The sequence below is a fragment of the Psittacula echo genome (genome assembly GCF_963264785.1).
Source record: "Psittacula echo genome assembly, chromosome: 1".
In the NCBI taxonomy this organism is placed as follows: Eukaryota; Metazoa; Chordata; class Aves; order Psittaciformes; family Psittacidae; genus Psittacula; species Psittacula echo.
In genome coordinates, this window is record NC_137735.1 from 161,448,206 (window position 1) to 161,473,512 (window position 25,307).

At 44.1% G+C, this 25,307-nt stretch overlaps 1 protein-coding gene across 1 annotated transcript in view; it reads right to left on the minus strand.

Annotated features, from left to right (window-relative positions):
* Window positions 1-5,327: 5,327 nt before the first annotated feature.
* LRGUK (leucine rich repeats and guanylate kinase domain containing) overlaps window positions 5,328-25,307 on the minus strand; it is a gene marked incomplete at both ends in the record, with an annotated part of 57,289 nt that continues 37,309 nt past the window's right edge. Inside the window, 6 exons of the mRNA XM_080610554.1 lie at window positions 5,328-5,473; window positions 6,232-6,401; window positions 12,535-12,669; window positions 17,776-17,864; window positions 21,597-21,754; window positions 24,885-24,998. Of these exons, the coding sequence (XP_080466680.1) occupies window positions 5,328-5,473; window positions 6,232-6,401; window positions 12,535-12,669; window positions 17,776-17,864; window positions 21,597-21,754; window positions 24,885-24,998 (812 nt within the window). The remainder of the gene's footprint in view (window positions 5,474-6,231; window positions 6,402-12,534; window positions 12,670-17,775; window positions 17,865-21,596; window positions 21,755-24,884; window positions 24,999-25,307) is intronic.

Here is a 25,307-nt window from a genome sequence, read left to right on the forward strand (position 1 = left end):
CTGAAGCTGGGTCTCAGATGGGTCTCGAAATGGGGGTCTCTAGCAGTGATTCTTCTCCGGAAGGACCCTCAGCATGGGGGATTTCTCACTGCGGAGCCTTCATGCCTCTGTGATGGGCACTGGTTTACACCTGCGTGCTTCTACTTGCTCTGAGCTACGAGCAAGGAAAAGCATGCATGATAAAAATGCAGGAGCCTCCTCCTCCCTGCAGGAAAATGAATTTCAGGCTCAGCTCCCAGGGTTCCTCTGCCCCTGCCTTACACAAGGCAGGAAAAATATCTCAGAAGCTTGAAATATTTTGTGAGGGTTACGGGGAGGGTTTGTCCAAGCAGCAAGATTTAGTGCAGAGCCTGCACAGGGTGTGCAGGGCTGAAACTGTGCCAGGAGGCTCCAGACCCATAGACCATAGAACCATGGAATGGTTTGGGTTGGAAGGGACCTTGAAGCTCCTCCAGTTCCAACCCCTGCCACGAGCAGGGACACCTTCCACTGGAGCAGCTTGCTCCAAGCCCCTGTGTCCAACCTGGCCTTGAACACTGCCAGGGATGGGGCAGCCACAGCTTCTCTGGGCACCCTGTGCCAGCGCCTCAGCACCCTCACAGGGAAGAACTTCTGCCTTATCTCCAACCTGAACTTCCCCTGTTTCAGTTTGAACCCATCACCCCTTGTCCTATCGCTACAGTCCCTGATGAAGAGTCACCGTGGGGAGAAGGTGGTGAAACACACCTTGGCATTAGAAGGGACAACTGGTAGATGAATGGGGAACTCAAAGTGGTTTGCAGGCTGGAGCTGCTGAAGCAACACCACAGCAGTGCAGGATGAGACCCGGGATGGAAATCATGGGTCTCCTTCAAGCCGTTCCCTTTCTCTCCCTTGAGTGAGGGATTCAAAGAGGGACCCGGCTGGTTGGTGTGATCACACTGAGCAGCAACTCTCCTCAACCCCCCCATAGGACTATTACAAGAAACCCTAATTCACGTTAACAGCTGCCAAACAGCAGTGTATTGTGCAGCATATTCCCTTAGACAGGCTCCCGAGGGAGCAGGCAGAGGGAGTGGGGCAGCCGGACACTGCCAGGGCATGACATGGAGCTTCAGGAAGGTAGGTTTGGAGATGGATGTGTGTGATCTGCAGGGAAATAAACGGCCCTTTGGTCAGTGCTGGGAACAATTCCTCATCTGGCTGCAGAGCACGGTTCAAGGAATACAATAAAGAGGTAGCTGCTGGGTTTGGAGTGGTGTCACCAGCAAGTCAAGCCTCTACCAGTGGTTTCCAGGTTCTAGGGTTTCTAGGGTTGGTATCAGTGGGGTTAGTGGAGGAATGAGGCAGGGAGATGAGGTGCCAAACCCAACCACTTTGTACCCATTTGTTTAATATACAGCTACAATTTGGGGAATGGCTGCTGGAGAGCCTAAGCCACCACGAGCCTTCTGCTGTTGTCTTCTACCAAGCCCACAGCAGGTTCTCCTGGCTGCCTACACACTGTGATAGTCCATGGAGCATCTCAGCCTTCAGCGCTCGACACGCTCAGTCCGGGAGTAGCCAGTAGTTCTACCAGTAGTAGGTCCAGGAGTATGGACCTATTCTACAGCCCCTGGAATTCTTCACTCCGCATCAAACTTATAGCCAGAAAACTTCATATCCTCTCCTTCAGGCACAGGGCTGTATGAAAACACCATCCCTTTATGTCTGACAAACTCACCGTCCCTTCATTCAGCAGCTCTTTGTCCTACAGCATCTCTATGGTGATTCCTACCGCCTTGCTGCTGACCTAGGGGAGGAATCAGGGAAAAAGAGCTGCTCTTGGCTCCCCAAAACGCTTTTGCATGGGCACAGTCTCCTGTGCTTCGCCTCAAAGAGACAGCATTTGAGCAGAGATACAGAATTCCTGGATTCTGATCCAGTTCTTATGGAAAACCTCCTGGGATAACACAAATCAGTGCGATTTCCCTCTGCCGTGATTTACCCGTGTGTAGCACAGGGCTATGAGACAGCATGTGTGATAAGCATGCAGCTACCTCTGGCTGGTAAAGCCATTTGCATTCACGAGGCAGCAACCACAGTTCCTGATTCTATTGAATATTGAATGTTTCTCTTAAAAAGGGGGAAATTAAACAGCTTGTCACAGTGCCCTCTGTAAAACTCCAGCCTCAGAGCTTTGTTTCACTATGAGTAACTGAAGGTGCTGCTCCGCTGTAATGCAAACCGCTTCCTGCCACGCAAAACAGAACTCCTCAGAACAATGTGCTAAATGAAACGTCAGTCTTACACACCAGCAACCCAACAGCACTTGTGCCTTCAGACTCAACCAGACGTTCCGTGCTTCAGGGCGCAGGAGACAAAGGGCAGCTCAGCAGAATGCAGTTGGTTTGGGGTAAATCCTTGTCAATCAGGGTTGCAGCTTGAGCTGTGGTGTGCTGGGGAGTGGGAAGAGAGCAAGTGAGGGTACAGCAGGACAAGGGCAGGGAAAGCAGGGAAGAAACTGAGTATTTGGCTGAATTGGCTTCACATTCAGCTTCTCCCTTAGAAATTCTAATGTCCACACAAGGTCCTTGCGAGACCCCACTTGCAGCACTGTGTGCAGTGCTGGTGTCCTCAACATAAGAGGGACATGGAGCTGCTGGAGCAAGTCCAGAGGAGGCCACGAGGATGAGCAGGGGCTGGAGCAGCTCCCATATGGAGACAGGCTGAGAAAGTTGGGGCTGTTGAGCCTGGAGAAGAGAAGCTGCGTGGAGACCTCAGAGCAGCTTCCAGTGTCTGAAGGGGGCTACAAGGATGCTGGGGAGGGACTCTTCATCAGGGACTGTAGTGACAGGACAAGGGGTAACGGGTTCAAACTGAAACAGGGGAAGTTCAGGTTGGAGATAAGGCACAAGTTCTTCCCTGTGAGGGTGCTGAGGCGCTGGCACAGGGTGCCCAGAGAAGCTGTGGCTGCCCCATCCCTGGCAGTGTTCAAGGCCAGGTTGGACACAGGGGCTTGGAGCAAGCTGCTCTAGTGGAAGGTGTCCCTGCCCGTGGCAGGGGTTGGAACTGGATGATCTGAAGGTCCTTTCCAACCCAAACCACTCTGTGATTCTATGAACCCCACTGGACGTGCCACATTTGGAAGTAATTGAAAGCTCAGGACCCAAGAACTGGTTGCAAAATGGGAGATTCTCTTCAAACATTATTGTCTGATACAAATGCAATGCCCTGATCACAAAAGAACAAAGGATTTTACAACTTGGAAATAAGAGCAATGTATTTATACTGCACCTGTATGCTCAGCTCTCTATAAGCAAAATAGATATACAATTCCTACACTGAAGAGCTCAGCCTTTAAGACATTCCTGTAAATAGGAGTAGTTTGAAGTTCTGTGCTCATTCGCTTAAGGTGTGCAATGCGCCTTTGCAGGGTTGCACACTTCAAGCAGAGGAAATTCATCACAATTCAGGAATAACTTGTCCTGGTTTGATCCATTTTACACAGAAGGAAGTAACCGTTCCAAGGGAAAACTGGAGAGCTGGGGCTGAATGTGGAAGTGGTCTCAGCTTGGAGAACTGGGCAGGAATGGAAGGAAAAGAGACACTGATGTGACTGGGGTGTTACTTACCATCCACTGCCCTTATTTTCCAGACATGAACTTGGGCTACAGAGGCCTGAACATGGGTTTCTGCATTTGTGTCCTGGAGAAAACTGATTTATCTGCACTGACTGCATTATCTGTGTAACTTAAGTGAGCAGGTGTGAACACCCCGGCCCTGCTGCGTATGAACCACGAGGTACCTTGTACATATTCATTAACCACACAATCACAGAATGGTTTGTGTTGGAAGGGACCTTAAAGCTCATCCAGTTGCAACCCCTGTCATGGGCAGGGACACCTTCCACTAGAGCAGCTTGCTCCAAGCCCCTGTGTTCAACCTGGCCTTGAACACTGCCAGGGATGGGGCAGCCACAGCTTCCTTAAGCAACTTGGTCCAGTGCATGGCAAAACTGTCACCTCTAAACCAGCAAAGCCCAATACCCCCATCAGCATCCATGTCAATGTGCCATGCAGCCACTGCAACAGCCAGGCCAGCTTCTGCAAGGGTATTTATAGAGGGAATGCAGCCACGAGGAGTCCTGTGTGGTTTGCTGAAGAAGCTGTGGAGGTTGGGTAGGTATCCAGCGGCAGTTGGGTACCCACCTTTGCTGAACTGCATTGGCAAAACAGCCACTAAGGTTGGAACTGCAGCTTCTGAATTCCTTCTGAAACCAGGCCATGGAGCAGCCTTGCTTTTTTGTTCTGTCAAAATCAGTGATATGAAAAAGGTGCTGTTGTTCTTCAGCTGGAAAGAGCTGTATGGAAAGGGAACTGCTTAATAAAAAGCTGAGTTGTTTTCCAGGCTTTACTGGAATTTAAGGTCAAGGCTATCCGTATCTATCCATTAGTTATCACGAGCTGAGCTGCTTCGTTCAGTTCATCCTATTTAATCACCAAAACCCCTTGGCCACACTGAACACACAGAGCTCTTCCATGGGCACGACTCCACACTGTGGCAACAAGTCACGTTGTCTTCTGTGCATGCAAAGATCCACGCTGCAATAGGAATAGCAAATGCCCCCTCCTCATGGGAAGCTGCTTGGGCAAAGGGGCTTCACTATCTGCTCTCTAAGTCGATGGTAATGAAAATTAATCAGGACAAACATTAATTCAAGAGGTTTATTTACTTGTCAGAGCTCCTATTCCGCATACAGGAGAACAAATGTTCACACACTACTCACAGCTTCAGCTAGCTGTCAGTGATTATACTGAGGTTTCCTGATGGCTCCTCACCGGGCTGTTTAAATACACTTGCAAATCCAAGAGTTGGGACTCATCCCTTCAAAAAACCACATTTTATTAAACAACAAAGAGTTTTGGAAGCAGTTTTAACTCTCAATTCAACTCTGAACATTTCACAAAGTCCTTCAAAGTAATTCACTACTCCTACAATATAGACAATATTAACAGAGACCCCAGTGCTCCCACACCTCAATTAAATCTATAACGTAGGAGAGGAAGAAAAGAGGGAAGTTAATGGAAGATGTGGTCATGTGGCTGTTAGGAATAAAATCTACACCATTTCCCAGCTGGGAGTGCCTGGGGAAATAATTTCTAGCTTTGGGAAATAGAGAAATTACTTTTTAATCAAGTTATAAATACATAACTTTTTTGGGGGGGAGAATTAATTAGAAATGGATTTAGGAATAACATTTGATAGACTTTGCTTTGTGGAAGAGAAAGAGATATATAAAAATCACTGTTCCTGTTAGGCAGAAAGATTCAGTGTACTCACAACAAAGGCTTGGCTAGTTGCAGCCATCAATGGTTGGTCTTCTTCCACCCTGATGGGATTGGAGGTAGGACAGGTTTGGAGCCTGACCAGTTGCTGAGCTGAGGCACTTGAGAAGAACCAGGCTTGGACTTGCTGTGCTTTCTCTGGGGGTTGTCACCAGAGAATTCAGCGTCTGCAGAAATAACAAATGAAGAAGCACTAAGAGGGTGTTTATAGAATCATGGAATGGTTTGGGCTGAAGGGACCTTAAAGCTCATCCAGTTCCAACCCCCTGCCACAGGCAGGGACATCTTTCACTAGAGCAGGTTGCTCCAAGCCCCTGTGTCCAAACTGGCCTTGAACACTGCCAGGGATGGGGCAGCCACAACTTCCACAGATCTGCAGCTGAAAAGCCAGTGTTTTGGGGAGTGAGGGAAGAGCAACATCTTCAGGTAGTGACTGCTCTCCCTCTACGTATGGAAGAGTAACTTTACACCTAAACAGTCACTATCTAATTTCTCGAGAAGTTCATTGAGAGAAAGCTGCTATATTGAGTGTGTTGCATTCACACTGTGATGAATCTGCCACATCAAAGAATTGTAGAATCATAGAATAGTTAGGGTTGGAAAGGACCTTAAGATCATCTAGTTCCAACATATCCATGCTTCTTAGAAGTATCATTACTAGAAGCAGAAAGAAGCTGCTCTGTAACCCAAATAAAGCTACTGCTTTTATAATAAGATGCACAGCCTGAGCAAAGCTGTTACATAGAATATAGAACAGAATGAACCGGGTTGGAAAAGACCTTTAAGATCCAGTCCAGCCTTTATGCACCACTAACCCATGTCACTGAGGACCTTGTCTACACAGTGTGTGAACACTTCCAGGACTGGTAATTCCACCACTCTCCTGGGAAGCCTGTTCCAAAATGTGTTCCAGTATGGTTCAAACCTTTCAGTCTGTCTACTCCATCTTCAGCTCTTCTTGGATTTTGATGCTCAGCTTTGGCTTCTTCAGTGAGGTGAGCACGAGGAACAGGGCTCCGAACAGGCAGACCTTCAGCAGCAGATGCACCAGATGAGATCAGGAATCGTCCCCTGGCAGGACCAGATTCTTTGCAGCTGAGAGGAGGAAATGATTCATGCTTTAAAATAGCAATAAAATAGCATACGCACCAAGCCTGACAGTATCACTGGTGTTGCAGTCACACGACTCAGTCAAGAGACAGAAATAAATCCCGGTACTTATTGGTTACACAAAGCTTTACACATCACAAAACTTCTAGTGCTAGCAAACACAACTGCTACCTCTCAGTTTGAATTTATTGATTTCATCAGCCACTCAACGGTGCAAAAGGGGTTCCTGCCACACAGTGCAGCAGCTCCAGATCTGAGATCAGAACTCAGAGCTCCTTGTTTCTAAATGCATCTTCAATGTTCTCTCTTGGTGAGTGAAAGAAAATAGGAACTGCCTTGAAAAGAAGCATTTCTGGAGTACCCCAGTGACAACACAAACCATGAGTAGTCATTTACCAGTGAGTAGTACCCAAAGCACCTCTGACTTGTTATGTCTCTTGCAGAAAAGCCAAAACACAAATGGTCTGAGACCCTGACAATGATAATGACCATGTTGTAGCTTGTTCTGATAAAGACTTCCCATTTCCCTCTATATACTATCCATTTACTTCAAGATAAGTAAGGAAAAGGCTTCGATTGATATGGAAGGATCACTAACTACCTATTTAATGCAAAACTGTTATATATTTCTGGAGCAATGCTTAAAATAATTAATAATGTCTCTGTACAGAAAGGACTGTTCTGGTCTAGGTGAGAGAAACTAATTCATAGATTTATGAATCTAGGAGGAAGATTATTCAGCCTGACCTTACCCATGGGGCAGGCCAAAGTAATTTCACCCTCTAATTCTTGCAAGAAGAGTTTAAGCTTGTGAGAATAACTGTGATTACAGCGTTGTGGGGAAAGGAAAGGAAGTATTTCAGTGGTATTTGAATAAACCCATGCAATAAGAAGAAAGGATCATGAATAATGAGATAAAACAGTGAGATTCTCCCATAAGAAACAGGTAATTATCTTGTCACTAGATAGATGTACTATGGAAGACTATGGGATTTTTTTCTGTTGCCTTCATGGTAAAAGGATATTTTATCCTTTAATGTACTGAGTGCTTACGTCTTCCTCTGAGGTCCACTGCACCCAAGGATGCTCATCAAACACCCAGTGCTCCAGCCAAGTGCTTAACCCTAGTTGTAATCTCATTTTAGCTGCCTGTAATACTTATCAGACATAACTGCGGTAGGGATAAGAAATAACTAGAAGTAGTAAATCCAGGCTTAGTATAAACAGCACCTTGGACTCCTCAACAGCATCTATTCCAGTTTCTAAAAGGCTGACTACTGCTTTTTGCTTCAGAGAACACAGTCACACATCCACCTACGAATAAAGGCTAAAAATAGATACCATATAGTTAGAATTAACCCCTGTGGATCTCTAGCTGCAACTACTTGAATGCAGTGTGTTAAAAACCAGCATCCAAAAGTACTCAACAACAATCTCCATTGCTTTTCTCCTCAGCTGTCCCTTTCTTAAATGGCAGAAGACAAGGTAGAGCCTGGAAATAGATCACGTACCACTGGGCAGGGTGTAAAGGCAATGTAGGTACTCAGGCTTTTGTAGTACAAGTGTTACAGGAAGCATTTAGCTTAATTAAGGATTCTTGCAAAGCTGCTTAATGAGAATGACATCAAAGAGAAGTGGGAAACCAGAGCTTATGAGATCTCTGCCATGTAGATGTCCAAGGTATTTGGGAAGCGTGGGACAGAGGAGCTGAGAATTTGCCTCTCCTTTATGCCTTTGCCAGGTGACCTGTGAATGAATTTGGATAAGGTATCTTTAGTACTTTCCTGACAGCCTCAGCACAGAAAAGAGACCGATTATAGGGGAAGCAGGCACATTGGGGGATTGAAACTGGATGATCTTAAGGTCTTTTCCAACCCAAACCATTCTATGTGTCCTGACTTTAATGTTTTCCCTCAGTAACAAGTTGAGGAGTAAAGCCTGCTATAGATCCTGTTTAGATTCTGGTTGCACTGGGCTGCCAAACCCTAACGTACATCATTGCACAGGATGTTGTAATATTTCAGTTGATAGACATTTCTCATTTGCTTGTGTTTGGCAGGAATGGGGATGTGCAATTCAATATTTGAGTCAGTTCCTTGTTAAATGGTAGGTGAGGTTCTTATTCCACCCTCAAACTTGCAAACAGGCATAGGACAGAAGCTACTGGGAGTCCTGACACAGAGAATGTCGTCTCCTTGTCTTCAGTGTGAAAAGATGCTTATACAAGAATAAAAACTGTGGCAGTTGCTCTAATTTTGTCTGCTTTCTATTTCTGTCACCGGTAGAAGTGAATGGAATAGAACAGTGGGGTGAGGTTTGAAGAGCCCTGTATCGAGGCACAGCCCACAACCTGTACATACAAGAAAAAGTTAGGGAGAAGAAATCAGAAGAAGCAATGGAGAGGGACTCTTCAGAAGGGAATGTAGTGATAGGACAAGGGGGAATGGCTTTAAACTACAAAGGAGATTTAGGTTAGATGTAAAGAAGTTCTTCCCTGTGAGGGTGCTGAGGCGCTGACACAGCGTGCTCAGAAAAGATGTGGCTGCCCCATCCCTGGCAGTGCTCTATGATTAAGAAGTTTCTACTCTCCAACTCACTGTATTTTGTGTCTCCTCTCCTCATTATGCTGTAACCAGGTCGTTTCAACAACCTTACAAATACTTCTGCTTGGTTAAAGTGAGTGATGAAATATAGCAGAGAGGGACCCAAAGAATTTATCATTGCCTGTGGCGAGTAGCAGTGCTTTAAAGTACAGTTGTAAGATCTATTGCCCTAAAGGACTGCTACTCACCAAAGGCAATGATAAATTGCTTCAGTCTATGAGTGAAAACAAATGGCACCTCAGGCAAGCATAATCCACACTTCCATGTGTGGGAGAGGTCAGCCTCCAGCAGAGGACTTGAGAAGTCCCTAGAAACTGGCACAGTGTTTTCTTTAGCGAGATCAGGGAAGACCAGGTCGTCGTAGGTTACTTCCCAGGAGAAGACCATAGCTATGGTCTCAGCAATGCAAAGCAGCCATGGATGTGATTAGAAACTGTCCTGCTGAGACCTGCACGTCAGTGGGCAGATGTCTAAACAAAACCTTTAATTTTCACTCTGCAGTAAATGCAATCATTTCACTTGTAAAGCAGAAGTAACAGACAACGGCAGGGCTTGTATCCAACAAGTGGTAGTGACCTGAAGAATAATGCTGCTGCTTCCACACCACAGCTCAGGCTTAAATGAAAACTGCCAGAACTGAGAAATAATGCAAAATATTTGGGAGCTGGACACAGTGTTTTCCAGTGAGATATGAGACTAATCTGCTCTTGATATGAGACTAACCCTGCTCTTGGAAAGCAGTATTTCCTTCACTTGCTGTGCTCAGAGGTCAACACATTCATACTCTTACCCCTTGATGGCTTTTTTCAGTTTACTCTTTCTTCCATTCCAAATGTTGAAAGCATGAAATTGGAGAGAAAGAACATATTAAAGCACCTCGATATTCAAACAAGATAACTGCAGGTTGTACAATGCTTTAGATATGTGGGGGTTTTCAAACACATCTACACAACAGCGTTTCCATCCATCACTCCTCTAAGCAAATTCCTTCCCAGCTTCCCATATTTCCTTTGCAAAAGGAGTTGGCAACACGACTCTCTACCAGTTTGCTGTAGGCCATGCTGCACGCACGGAAAATGAATCAGATTAGCAGTTTGCTTTCCCTCTCCTCACAGTTGTTTTCCCACCGTGTTATTAACAGCGCTAAATGAAAACAGTGCTGAAGTCAAAACACCACAATGTGGTGGAGTGGAAAGACATATTTATTCCCATATGTGAAGGGTAAGACCTTTACAACTCATCAGAGCTTCACACTCATTTGAGTTATAGGTCTTGCTTCTTCCCGCTAAGGACAGATGATGCATAATCCCTCAGCAACTTATTATGCACTTGGTTTCTCTCACACACTCACTCTGTTCCCCTTCAGCACACTCCACCGTGGCACAAATACTCAGGACAAATGAGTCTGCAGAGGCCTGTGGTTTTGCCCTTTTTACAGCATGCTAATTAACTACTTGTAATTACAGTGGCAGGTAGTACATCACAGAGAGGGCACAGTCTCTCTAGGATAGAAAAGGAACACAGGGTTTTTTACAACAGCAAGTTTAGCTCCAAATTCTGTTTAACACATGAGGGATAAGGTGAAGGGGTTGAAATCTTATAAAGATGCTCAGCATTTCTGATTGGTCTGATTTAATGTGAAAAGCTGCCTCATATCAAAAGTGTGACCAGCAGGTCAAAGGAGGGGATCCTGGCCAGAGGTGCTCTTGTGAGACCCCACTTGCAGCACTGTGTGCAGTGCTGGTGTCCTCAACATAAGGAGGACATGGAGCTGTTGGAGCAAGTTCAGAGGAGGCCACGAGGATGATCAGGGGCTGGAGCAGTTCCCGTATGGAGACAGGCTGAGAACATTGGGGCTGTTGAGCCTGGAGAAGAGAAGCTGTGTGGAGACCTCAGAGCACCTTCCAGTGTCTGAAGGGGGCTACAAGGATGCTGGAGAGGGACTCTTCATCAGGGACTGTAGTGACAGGACAAGGGGTAACGGGTTCAAACTGAAACAAGGGAAGTTCAGGATAGATATAAGGCAGAAGTTCTTCCCTGTAAGGGTGCTGAGGCACTGGAACAGGGTGCCCAAGGATGTTGTGAATGCTCCATCCCTGGCAATGTTCAAGGCCAGGTTGGACAGAGTCTTGAGTGACATGGTTTAGTGTGAGGCATCCCTGCCTATGGCAAGGGGTTGAAACTAGATGGTCTTAAGGTCCTTTCCAACCCTAACTATTCTATGATTCTATGTGTGTTTAGGAGGTTATTTGACAATGATTTTTACAAGGTGTGAAAACGCAGAGGTGGAAAAAACACAGCATAGTGTGTTTAAATAGAGCAGGAAAGGTATATTGGCTTGTGTGGGATTAGAACAAGATAGCAGACATGGGGTTGAACCCATGATCCAATTCAAGTTTACCAACAGTCAGATAGCATAGCTCACTCTAAGCCATTCAACTTAGCTCATTCAAGTTGAAGCTTTCAGATGAGCTTTGTGGTAGGTTCTGAAGAGTGAGCAGAGCATGGCTACAAGCACACACCTACTTCCTAGTGTGGATGGGGATCTGGTGTGTTACACTTCACTAGGTCATGCTGTGTGGCATCCGGCTGCTTCTGTATATCCCATCTGGGCATGGGATTACAACAGATGGCCAGGAGAGGGGAAAAAACAAAGCTTATCCAGGATACCGCATAGAAAAGCTGCAATGTCACTGCCACAGCAGCAGACAGGCTTGTTGGCAGCCAGAGCTCAGATGTACTTACGAAACAGGACCATTAGAGTAAGTCACTGCCATCCTGTAAGAGGCAATGTGTACCTGCAGAGCTAGTCAGGAAAATATAGCTGAAGGCACTGAAGATGTAGCCTTTTCATATCTTCTTTTACCTTCACCTCTCTACAAGCTTTAAATGAGATAGGGAGATGTTTCCCTCTCATACCTCAGAGCCTGCTTAGCTGTGGTACAAGTAAATGAGGATGTTCATCACTCGTGAACAGAGATGCTGCACAAGATATGAAGCATAGTAGCAGTATTTGAGATAGCAAGAGAAGGTAAAGGTATTACAGAGCTCAGTATCGTGATGGGATCTGATGCTATCATGGATAAGATATGAATGTGAAGATCACCAGAGCCTCCCAAATGGTAACTATGGTATTCCTCTAAAGAAAGAACAAGAAATAACCCTGATAGCAATATGTGGTAAATTTGTTTCAAAAACATATTTATCACTCAAGTTCTGTTTTCCTATACCTGGACCAAGTTTCTTTCAGCATCTTTCTCCCTTCAAACATCCTCTTGATAGAAAGCTCTCAAAATTCTCTTTCTGTGTATCTGAATTATGGTGTCTAAATGAAACCAGTCCCACGAATGGCAAGACTTTGGTTTATGCTGCAGTGACACGTGCTTAATAAGGCTGTTGATGTAACAGATGAGACAACTGCATTTAGCTTGGGAAATGGTTTTAGTTCTTGCACACTGCAGCATTAACCTTCATTCTACCCAACGATGATCTGCTGTCTCAGAAGCTGAACTCACCGGCTCTCTGGGTTACTCAGGGGGAAGCTCTGGTCTTGGGTCATATTCCTTCCATCTGAGAGCTCAGAAGCATGTAATGTTGGTTCCAGGAATTGCTGATGGGAGCTGCCCGGTGCAGGAGTGGCTGCCAGGTCCCTGAAATGATATAGAAAGAAAATAAAGTGCTTGTTACATGCATTTATATACTGTGATAGCTTCATTTAGAGCTTAGTGAGTTCACAAGACCTGTTCAGCTGGAGGAGAGTGTTATCTCCTGTGGGAGAGAAGCAGCAATATAAGCAGTTGGGGGTAGTAATCCAGGCTCTGTTTATAGCAAATAGAGAGGAACAGTCACAGCTACAGTAGGAATAAACTCAAGCTTAAGTAAGGAGCTAAAGCAGGTTGGATGAATCACTCTCCATTGAGACAGCAGTGTAGGGCAACTTGTTCAGATAGAGTCATTTTTATTAGACACATGAAATCGGGTGAGACTGTGACTAACTCACAAGATGAGAATTTTCATCATCACTGCCACGTATAACACCTAAAGCAAAGCGCTCCTGATAATTCCAATGTTGCCATCACTATTATTGCAGTAATTGGCACCACTATTCATTATTATCGACTTGAGCCACAGAGCTAAAACCAAAGACAGTAATAGAATGATTTGGGTTGGAAAGGACCTTTAGGACCATGGAGTTCCAACCGCCTGCCAGGGGCAGGGACACCTTCCACTAGCTCAGGTTGCTCCAAGCCCTGTCCAACCATAGGCCATTAAGGCAACAAGTACACCACTGCTGGTTTCCCACAGGAAACAGAAAGGCTGGAATCTCTCATTGCCTTTTCACACCTCCTCATCTTGCCAGAGCAGGACTCTTCCCCTCTGTGGGTCTTCTGATGCTTCAGTGAGGAGGCTTTCCCCACCCCTCCTCAGAAGTCAGTCCCTAGCCCAGTACACTGCATTGCAAGCCAGGTTTTTCTACTCTTTGCCTTTAAATTTCCCTTTCTTTAGTTTATTCTTATTAACACCTATAAATAAAGCTTCCCTAGTGTAAGGCCTCAAGCTGTTATTGTTTCACTGTCAAGCAACTGCCAGCTGGTAATAGTGTTTGTTTGTTATCAGCTCAGATCGGAATCTGAACCAATTACATAGGAGAAAGGGCCTGATTCCTTTAATGGCCCCCAGAGCCGACTGCTCTCAGAAATCAGTTCTTGTAAATCCACAGGATGGAAATGAAAATAAGAAGAAATGAAGGAAAGCTCAGCAAAGAACTCTGATGTACAGCACAGAAATACACCTCCTGACAGGGGAGGTTAAAGCAGGAGTCTGAAGGCAGGATTGAAGGACAACCATGGGAAAATGGGCTCTGCTTCCTGGAGCAAAGGTTTGGCTTCAGAACCTGTGACCCACTCTGGGAAGCTGCAACTGAGTTGATAAATAAACTTAAACCAAGATGCCCGACAGCTATAAAAAAGATGCATTTTTAGAGGTGGGATAGGGATGATTTTTCACCTTCTGTCTCTGCACTAAATGTCTTCTTTGTGTTGTCTCTCATGTTTGTCTGTCAATGTCTCTCATACACTGTCATTTATAGGTATTTAGGCTCAGAGTAGAATTCAAACTGCATCAGGATGCCTCAGCTCACAAAAAAAAAAAAAAAAGAAAGGGAAAACAGACTGAAGAAGTTCAACAGCACCCTGTGAAAAGGCATATCCATGAGTTCGGAACAATGTCCTGGTTTTGTCATTAAGAGGGGCACAGAAATAAAACTGAAAGAGGCAGAAGCTCTTCCCTGTGAGAGTGCTGAGGTGCTGGCACAGGGTGCCCAGAGAAGCTGTGGCTGCCCCATCCCTGGCAGTGTTCAAGGCCAGGTTGGACACAGGGGCTTGGAGCAACCTGCTCTAGTGGAAGGTGTCCCTGCCCGTGGCAGGGGTTGGAACTGGATGAGCTTTAAGGTCCCTGCCAACACAAACAGTCCTATAGTTCTCTGGAACAACATGCACATAAATCTTACGCTCACAGTAATCAAATCCAAGCTGAAGACAGTCTCAACCACAGGCAGACCATAGAATCATAAAATAGTTTGGGTTAAAAAGAACCTTAAGATCATCCAGTTCCAACCCCTTGCCATAGCAGGGATGCCTCACACTAGACCACATCACCCAAGACTCTGTCCAGCCTGGCCTTGAACACTGCCAGGGATGGAGCATTCACAACATCCTTGGGCACCCTGTTCCAGCGCCTCAGCACCCTCACAGGGAAGAACTTCTGCCTTATATCTATCCTGAACTTCCCCTGTTTCAGTTTGAACCCATCACCCCTTGTCCTGTCACTACAGTCCCTGATGAAGAGTCCCTCTCCAGCATCCTTGTAGCCCCCTTCAGATACTGGAAAGCTGCTGTAGACCTCTCTCTGCAGTTCTAGCAGTGAAACTGTAAAGGGTATGAATTCCTTCCAACTCAAAGAAGCAATGCTATAAATCCTCCTCTCGGCGCTGCCTGCTCTTGCTTCCTCCAGTTCTTTCAGCAACATTTAGACGAAATCGAGAAGTTAATCATTAGCTAAAGGCCTGATTTGAAGGAGATTTCAACCCAACCTCTTATTTATTACCCTCAAATACACAGACAACTAGTGAAATTACTCAGAGCAAACCACCGAGTGTTGCTTGTACATTATGTTAGGCAATGAGACATCAAAATGACTTCAATTACACCTGCACACAGCCCCAGGCAAAAAATAGAGGCCAGGTTTCCAGTAATTTGGGTTTAAGAATCTACATTTATGTAGATAAGCCTGAGGGTCTGCAATAAATAAGATAGGTTAGATTCTTGTGTGACACCACTTTTAACATTCTCATACTCAGGAAAATGGAGCACTATATTTCAGTTTGGATTAAAATGTCTAATGATGAGATTAAACATTAAAGAATCTTTTTAATATTTACAGATACGCAAGAATTCAAAACATACCTTAGGAACTTCATGGAATATATCATTTTTGACATCAGTTTCATCTATTTCATAGAATTTAGGTCCATTCCTCACTGAAGCAGGGCTCTCATTCTCTGCAGCAGCACTGCTCAAAAGCAAGCTGAGCTGCCCCTGCCCTCCACTATTTCTGGTCCCCAGCCACCTATTTACATTCCCAGTCCTCTCTCAGTATGATGCTAGCACAAAGTGGTTCTTCCTAATATCCAGATTGGATATTAGGAACAGTTCCTTCACCAAGAGGGTGGTCAGGCATTGGAACAGGGCATGCTTTGCCTAGAAAGGTTGCTTCAGATGATCCTTGAGGTCCCTTCCAACCTGGTGTTCTATGATTCTCTGAACCTCTCTTCCGTGAAGATCCACCAAACCCTAGGTGAGCTTTTCCAAGGTGAAAACCCCTCTCTGATGGGTATTTAAAACTTGATTCAATTCTGTGTAAATAAACCTGCTCAATGGAACAACCATGCACTAACAGTGGAGTGGACCTCTTGACCTACCAGGTTCTCCACTATTTAATTGCTACATTCCAGGATTCAGCTTCTCTCTCAGCATTTCAACCATTTTATAACATTCATATTTATGGCCCTCTTGACATAACCTCTTGCACGGAATGGGATGCTGTCTACTCTTGCCTCCAATTCCACTGAGTGCACCTATCCCTTGAGGCCTGGTAATTGCAAGTACTGATTGGGGGTGACAGGATTTGCTCTCACCTGCCTGACAGCTCTGCCAAAGCAGCCTGATACTTAACTCCAAAATCAGCTTCCAAAAGATGTGTCTTGTGAAATAAAGGGAGCAAAGAGCAACAAGCAGGAAGACTCACAGGAACAGTTCATACTGCAATGCTAAATCAAACCCAAAACATCCAGCAAAAGAAAACACTGCTTTCTATTCTTCTTCATTTCAACATAGTTTAAAATGAATGAATCAGCTAGTTAAAAACGTCTTTCTCTAAGATTTGGAAAATGCATCATAATTAGATTAGACATTATTTTATTATTTTATTACTTTATTATTTTATTGATATAACTATGATGATGATGATTATTATTATTAGATTAGATATTAGGAAGTCTTTCCCTGTGAGGGTGGGGAGCTGCTGGCACAAGGTGCCCAGAGAAGCTGTGGCTGCCCCATCCCCGGCAGTGTTCAAGGCCAGGTTGGACACAGGGGCTTGGAGCAATCTGCCCTAGTGGAAGGTGTCCCTGCACATGGCAGGGGGTTGGAACTGAGTGAGTTTTAGGGTTCCTTCCAATCCGACCCATTCCATGATTCTATGACAGTTGTGCCTCTCTGTGTATAAGCTTTGGCTGTTGATTTTCTAGAGACACTTTAATTCAGTAGGATGTTCTTTTTCTTTCTTTCTTTTCTTTTATTAAGAGTCAGTCTCCAGACTTTGTCATTGGAATGATTTTTGTAAAACACATCTGGTATCTACAGCTGGTGACTGCATTTGTACAGGACTGAAATGGGCTGAAAGGTATGAACTTTTCTGTCCTTTCTGATGATTGCTGCTTTAGAGGCCTATGTGATACTTTAAATGTCAACACTGTGAGCCTTTTCACGGCAAGTAGGAAAAGCAAGCAAAGAAGAATTCAGATTAGGAAGATTTACAAGCAGGGGAAGGCAGGAGTGCCACAAAAGGTCAATCAAAGAAGGTACATTGAGATTCATAGACTTTTAACACCACTTTTGCAAGGCTGTGATTATAAGGAAGAAGAAGACAGTCAAGATAGGATCCAATTTCTAAAATATAAAAAATAAAACAAGTAAAAAAAAATTAAATTAGGGGTGGAACCAGCTTTCAGAAATTGCATTTTAAACAGAGACATCCATGGATTCTATTTTAAACAGAGATACACTGCAGCAACCAACCTTGTGCTGAGCGCGGCTGTGACTTCCCAACACTAATTACAAGTAGTGCTAAAAGCCACGTGGGAGACTGTGAGCAGCCAGAAAAATGATCCCTTTCTGTGCTCACAGACAAAACACATACAATAATTTCATAGTTTTAGACAAGTTACTTGTGGATGGCTCTGCCTCATATATTTTTGGTATATATTTTGGGACTGCTACACTCCCGAGTCAAAAGACAGCCAGTGTGTGATTTATTTGTAGGGCTAGACCAGGGTGATGGAAAGGAGAGTTGTCTATGAGATCTGCAATCCCTGACAGCTTCTAATAGTTCATTCTTATGAGCAGTGGAGAAGAAACCTTCCAACAGGCATTACTCACTTTATTGCAAAGGACTTGGCTGAAACCACTCCACTTTACCTTTGGAAGGGCTGGACATACGCATTAGGTGCTTTCCCTGATAGAGCCTGACATGCTGCACGGAAACGTCTTTGGAAAGAAGCTTCTTCCTGATAAAGAAATATGAGCAACTTTAGACAGCAGCTTAAAAGTATATATGGCAACTTAATAGGTTATGATACTCCTCTCTTTTGCTAAGGCTCCAGAGTGTATGAATTGATAGATTCTGGGAAAATAGCAGAGCTATATTATAACTAACAAGGTGCTAAATGTGATTCATCAGTCTACACAGACCCAATTTTAGGTTGAAATCTTGCTGCCTTTGAAAAATGAAGATCTTTACCTCCAGTGAAGCTCCATTTCTTCATAGTAGTCAAAATGTGCGAGGAGGTAATAGGAAGAAATACCTTCAAAGAACTACTTTTGATGCGTCCCAACCTCCCAGTATGTTTGAGTAGGGATAATTCTAACTATGCTGTTGTCTTAAGCTTCTCTTCACTAGCAAGGGACTGAATACAGTCAAATTTGCCTCTGCCTCATCTTAAATACATTGTCTCCTTTCTCCAGCAACACTTTGCCAACTCTGTATCAAGCAATATCCCCCTTGTCAATGAAAGAATTCATTGCTCATTATACCTTCACTAAAAGAAAGAACCTTCTGCAAGTTTTAGTTGGTTTAAATGACTTTGTACAATGAACACATGATGATCTCAGCAGGAAAATGTGGTCCTGACTGTTAAGAGTATGTTAACATATGCTATAGGACAATTTCTCAGGTCAGACAATGCAGCAGTAGCATGTGCTCAAATACATTAACATGTACATCACAAACTTATTAAATTGTGCTTTCTTATCAACCGATACCCATTGATAATTCTCAATTTAATAGCTAAATCACATGTAATAGAGGTGTTTTATCATGGTATATGCAATGACAGAGAATATGGTAAATCTGTGGAATGCTCACATTACGACTCTTGTGGATTCGTTCACTTTCTTTCATTACTTACACTAAGTAAGGCTCTCCTTAGGTGCTCACCAAGCTTGTGCTTTGTTTTGCTCTGTTTTGGTAAAGATATAGTTCTGACCTTTATTTCTGTGTAGATTACAGTTATAGACACCTTTCTGTTCATACCCAGTACAGTTAATTACAGCCATACGAAATTGGCATGCTCACAAGGGATAAGGCTGCAAGGAATCACATCTACTGTCTATCTCTGAGCAGCAGATCCTGCTTCTTATATTGCTTGTGGATAATTCCCATTAATTTCTTCCTGGTTTTGATTGTCCAGTTCTACACAGTGGGAGTGGAATGCGGTTACTGCAGTGACAGCACACGATTTGGGTGCCAAAAGCACTATAGTAATTTCCAGTCCCAAGTGTAACAGTTTAGACAAAATTTCACTTGAAGGCCACTGACATATTTACATTCTTCTCATTAAATATGGTCTAAGAGGCACCTGCGTTTCACCTTGAGTGTTTTACTATGTTGTCGCTTCAGCTGATGCTGTAAAGCTTCCTCTGCATGTAAAAATATATTGGAAACTTAGTGCAGTAAATAAGGAAAAGGTATTACCAGACCTGAACAAGGAGACTAATAAGAAAGAGCCTTGCAGCCACTAAGTAAGTGAAACCCAAGGTAAACGATGGCCCCCTTAGTCATAAACCACTTCTCCCTGACTTGACAAAATGTAAACTTTCAAAATAGGAATAAAAAAAGATTAAATAAAAAGTGAGAAAAATAAATTGCTGGGGTAGGAGCGATGGCAGAGTGCCACCAAAGTGAGAAATACTCTGGCTTCTCCCTCATTAAACTAACAAACCTTGGCATGAAAGAAACTGAGGGGTGTTGGTCGATGAGAAACTGAACATGAGCTGGCTTCATTGTGTTCTTGAGCCCAGAAAGCCAATCATATCCTGGGCTGCATCAAAAGGAGCGTGACCAGCAGGTCGAAGGAGGTGATCCTGCCCCTCTACTCTGCTCTTGTGAGACCCCATTTACAGCACTGTGTGCAGTTCTGGTGTCTTCAACATAAGGAGGACATGGAGCTGTTGGAGCAAGTCCAGAGGAGGCCACGAGGATGATCAGAGGCTGGAGCACCTCCTGTATGGAGACAGGCTGAGAACAGTGGGGCTGTTGAGCCTGGAGAAGAGAAGCTGCATGGAGACCTCAGAGCAGCTTCCAGTGTCTGAAGGGGTCTACAAGGATGCTGGAGAGAGACTCTTCATCAGGGACTGTAGCAATAGGACAAGGGGTGATGGGTTCAAACTGAAACAGAGGAAGTTCAAGTTGGAAATAAGGCAGAAGCTCTTCCCTGTGAGGGTGCTGAGGCGCTGGCACAGGGTGCCCAGAGAAGCTGTGGCTGCCCCATCCCTGGCAGTGTTCAAGGCCAGGTTGGACACAGGGGCTTGGAGCAACCTGCTCTAGTGGAAGGTGTCCCTGCCCGTGGCAGAGGAGGGGAACTGGAGGAGCTTTAAGGTCCCTTCCAACCCAAACCATTCTGTTATTCTATGATTCTATGAAACATGAAAATGAACAACACTTGTGACAGTTTTGGAGCTCTGCGTAGCTTGAAAGGATGTATTTCATTTCAGAAAACTGAAAGATGGGAGGTTCTCTAACCATACCTTTCTCCACATCTAAGTGAGTCTTTTTGAAAGCCTGGGAAACAGGGCAGGGGGGTTCTGTTACTTTCCTCTACCTACAGCACTAATCCTAAACATCAGAGGTAGTTATAAATACAGAGATAGCGGCAAAATTGTAGAGCAAGTCATGGCTGCCAAGCCATCATTCATCATAATGACATCATAACCCTGGAATGGAACATAGTTTAAAGCTTTCATTTTTCTTTTCCCCCTTCTCCTGTCATCGTCGTATAAAATGAGCATTAGCCACATCTGCTTCATAGCCCCAACTCCTCCACTGCCTGCAAGCAGGATGAATGCCTGTAGGGAAAGGACTATTAAGGAGAAGGAAAAAAACAGGAAGAGAGATGAAGCTGGAGTTGCAAGAGGTTATTTGAAATCCAAGCACGTTTTTGCATCTGTTGATTGGAAAAGTAAAAGCAGGTGAAAAATGTGCTTAAATCTGATCTCTGGCTGTTAGCACTAGATACACTCTGAGAGGCTCAGCTGAATGGGTTTATCCACAGCCACAGGATGGCGTTCACAAGTAGTCTTCATTGTCCTTTTAACTGCATTTAAGTATTGCCACTGAATAGGATCATTTCATATCTTGTTGTAGAGCTGAGAGTTGATATCCTTACACCAGTACACAATTGGACGAAATCAACTGGATGGAATTGTGCCTTTTGACAAGGGCCTGTAGGGACAGGACAAGGGGAATGGCTTTAACCTGAAAGAGGGGAGACTGAGATGAGCTCTTAGGCAGAAGCTCTTCCCTGTGAGGGTGCTGAGGCACTGGCACAGGGTGCCCAGAGAAGCTGTGGCTGCCCCATCCCTGGCAGTGTTCAAGGCCAGGTTGGACACAGGGGCTTGGAGCAAGCTGCTCTAGTGGAAGGGGTCCCTGCCCGTGGCAGGGGGTTGGAACTGAAGGAGCTTTAAGCTCCCCTCCAACATAAACTAGTCTGGGATTCTATTTAGGATCAACAGATCCACTCTGGTGTAAAACTGAGCAGAAACAACAGCTTGTCCTCTCATTTGAGTTTACCTGCCTCTTTCTCCTCAATCTGCCTTTAACTCTGAGGAACTGGTAAATATTGTTGGAATGAAACACAGCCAGAGAACAGGAGTCCATTTTCTCTGGAGAAAGAAAGGTCTGACATGTATTTTTTGCATACAACTAATCATTTCTATCTAAGGTTAGAGTAAATGCTCCTTACCATAGACCTCAGTTGTGCAGCATGTTTCTCTGAGATGCCTCCTGCATAGCTGTTGGCAGAAGAGTCCAAGAACTCACTGCCAAATGAAGACTGAGTAGTTCCAGTAGTTACACCACCAGGTGAGAATCTTTGCTGCCGTAAAACCTGTATTCTGGAAGCTGGGATGCAAAAGACACTCCTGAACAAAAACATTCTGAACACCACTTTGCTTACAGCGAGCAGAAAGAAACCAGTTATTTGCAACTATCATCAGCTGGCTTTCAGCACAGTTCTGGATCCACAAAAGATAACTCAAGAAACTTTTAAAAGATTGGTTATGAGGATATATATTGGATATATATTGGACATAAGGAAGAAGTTCTTCCCTGTGAGGGTGGTGAGGCACTGGCACAAGGTGCCCGGAGAAATGGTAAGTGCCCCATTCCTGGCAGTGTTTAAGGTCAGGCTGGACAGGGCCTTGGGTGACATGGTCTAGTGTGAGGTGTCCCTGCCCATGGCAGGGGGTTGGAACTGGATGATTTGTAGGTCCTTTCCAACCCAAACCATTCTATGATTCTATACTGCTGGGTTGTCGCTATCAGAAGAGTTGGTGTTAAAAACAGAGATGAGGCTGAAGACTGGTGGCTTCTGTTTCAGGGACAGTAAACTGCTCACTTCGACAGTGAGTAAACCTAAAGCCTCACCTTCAGAGGTGCAGAGCTTCACATTGCTGAAACTTCAGTGGGATTTCTGGTGCCCAGCATCACGAATAATCAGTCTTTGACATAAATGTCCTTTTCCTCATTTGAAAAATACAAATAGCAATACGTACTCCACAGGACTGCTGTGCTATATAATTAATAGTTGTAAAATACCAGGCTCTGTGAAGGAAAGCTGCTAATGCAAGTACAAAGCATTATCAGCTCGGAAATGGATTATCCTTCTGCTATAAAAACTTCTATAAAAGGCAGAACTTATCTATTTTCTCCCACTATTTTCACTCTATACATGAGCAAAAGCTCTTGCAGAGCAGCTCATTAAAACCAGAATTAACAACCTATCATAATCTCCCCCAACCAATCTTCCCCTTGCTACTATCTTACTAAGAATGTCCGTATTAAAGACAACCTTGGGGCAAGTTTCTTAAGATAAATTATTTCACAGCGTCCATAAGAAGAGATGATCTCGAGAAATAGGGTAGTTAAATTTATTTAAACACCTATAAATGAAGCTCTAAATGAATTTAATGGTGCACAGTAAATTTCAAAGTTACTTTATGGACAGGAGGATTACCAAAATCTAGTAGTAGTAATGAAGTTTCCGGAACTAGTGACAAGTCACTCACTGAAAGAACTCAGAACTGCTGAGGAATACAAAGTCCTTTAAAGGAGCTTTAGACACATAAATATAGATCTTGGGAAATGCTATCATTATATTAAAGTATTTTCTCTTTAATCCTCTCCTTTTTCTCTTTCCTATTAATCTAGTTGGGGTTTGGTGGGTTTTGTTGCCTCTCAGGATAAACAATCTCCAGTGTTTTTAAGACAAATAAGTAACAACATATAGTAAGAATATCATAGTAAAAAGGCAAGGAAGTCTTTCTCACTTTAATAGTTTAAGATTAAATAAGACCCTGCAAAAAGGTCCTCACTTTCTCATCACTTCCTCTCATGTGGAGAAGCTTTTTTCTTGCCCACTGGGAAATCAGTATTTATTAATTCTTTCAGGACACAGAATTACTTGAACTGATGAATTTTTACGCTATCCTTCATTAAAACGTTCAGACATTCTTGCCCTTCCTTCAGCTACTTTTATTTGCAGCCTTCTGTGCCACACAGAAGGTCCTGAATATTGGCTCTGTGTTACTCAGCAAACTGATTAACCCTCCTTTTGCAATGGATCTAACAAAGACAGCCATAAACCATGAAGGCTCTTCGAGTTGTCAGAGGGAAGATCACATAAATGAGCTTCTTGTTAGTCCACATTGCACAACTTCTGACTATCATAATATCTGTGTCTTACTTCTTCTACTCCAGTATTTTAGAGGTCATATTCTGCTTTCATCCCAGCTGGTAACCTGCCCTGTCTGGGCTAAAATCAAAGGTTCCAGCTGAGTTCTCACAGTATGTTAAGATAACCTTGGCTATGCTGCCTCTGACAAGAGCACTTCTCCCTTCTTCCTCCATGTGCAGCCATAAAGCTCTTCACTGCACCCTTCCCTCCTTGAGCCAATTCTATAGCTCCAAGATTCTGAGCTGGGAATGGATCTGTCTGAAAGTTGGTTGAGGTGATTTTTCCTATCTTAGTTTTTGGATGGAACCGTTCCCTGATCCAGGTTACACATGACTGCACAACCAGAGGAATGAGAGCAAGGGGGGAACTAGAAATGCATAAGCAGAAGTAAGTTGGGCATGTCTATCTACTTTTTGCAGCAGTGTGCGCTTGAATTAGCTGGAACTGATCACAAGGCTCCAGCCTCAGTCAGAGGGGATGGTTTTAAACTAAAAGAGAGGAGATTAGGGCTGGATGTGAAGAAAAAATTCTTTACAATGAGGGTAGTGAGGCCCTAGCCCAGGTTGCCCAGAGAGGTGGTGGATGCACCGTCTATGGGGACATTCAAGGCCAGGTTGGATGTGGTTCTGGGTGACCTGATCTAGATGAAGATGTCCCTGCTTATTGCAGGGGGTTTGGACCAGATGAGCTTTGACAGTCTCTTCCAACCCAAATCATTCTCAGATTCTATGATTCAAGCACAAAAGGCTTCTTTTAAATACACTACCAATCATTTGGGTTTACCATGAAGCAAGTAGCCACAAAAGCACTTAGAGTGGATTTATAAGTTGCCTTCACTCATCTTACTATCCTGGGTTTCATATACCTCTTTATGTTTCTTGCTACCCTGAGGAAGAGGGTAAAGTAAGGTCTCACTGTCTTGGCATTTTCTTGCTGCTCAGCAGGTTGATTGGCACAAAACTCTCAGCCATGGGTGCGTATCTCATTTGTGATTCATCTGGAATGAATGGGATGATCCTCAGCCCAAAAGCATCCTTAAAAGAGTCAGGCAACTCACTTTCTGCATATTATTGCCTCAGGACACACAGTGATGTAAAGAAACCTGGAAAAATCTCCATTAAAGATTTGCATCCCGGGAAGGAATCAGCCCAAGAGACCCATTGCAGGGAAGCACACAGAGGTTTAGACACGAGAAATCTCAAAAACTGCATCATTCACAGATTTCAGTTCTTGTAACAAATAAATAGGAATTCTTTACTGATAAAACCAGTTTTAGCACGTGCCCAGACACAGTACCTGCTCCTACTCTGCTGTTTGAGTCCTGAATGCTATCAGCAACTGCGGGTGGCTTCAAATCCAGGTATTCCCTTATGATGAAACTCAGTTCTGTGAATGCCTCATCCAGTTCATCTGCAGACAGGGATATGCATTTCATGGCATAGAGAAAGGATACATAATGTTAAAAACCAGCCGTTCATCAGTACAAAGTTAAAAATCACAGAAGTCTGACACAGAAATGCATTCTTAACTTAACCTGCTCATCTCTTTGGAAGAAAAGTCTTCATCTTCATAAATAGCACATTCAAGAAGATAATCTGAAATTCATCTCAGTTTCTGCACTCACCTAAACATTGTCCTTCTGCAATTTGGCTTTCTGTTTTATTTCTTTAATACTACATTTAAATTGCAAGCTCTATATGCCCTTGAGAATAAGTACAA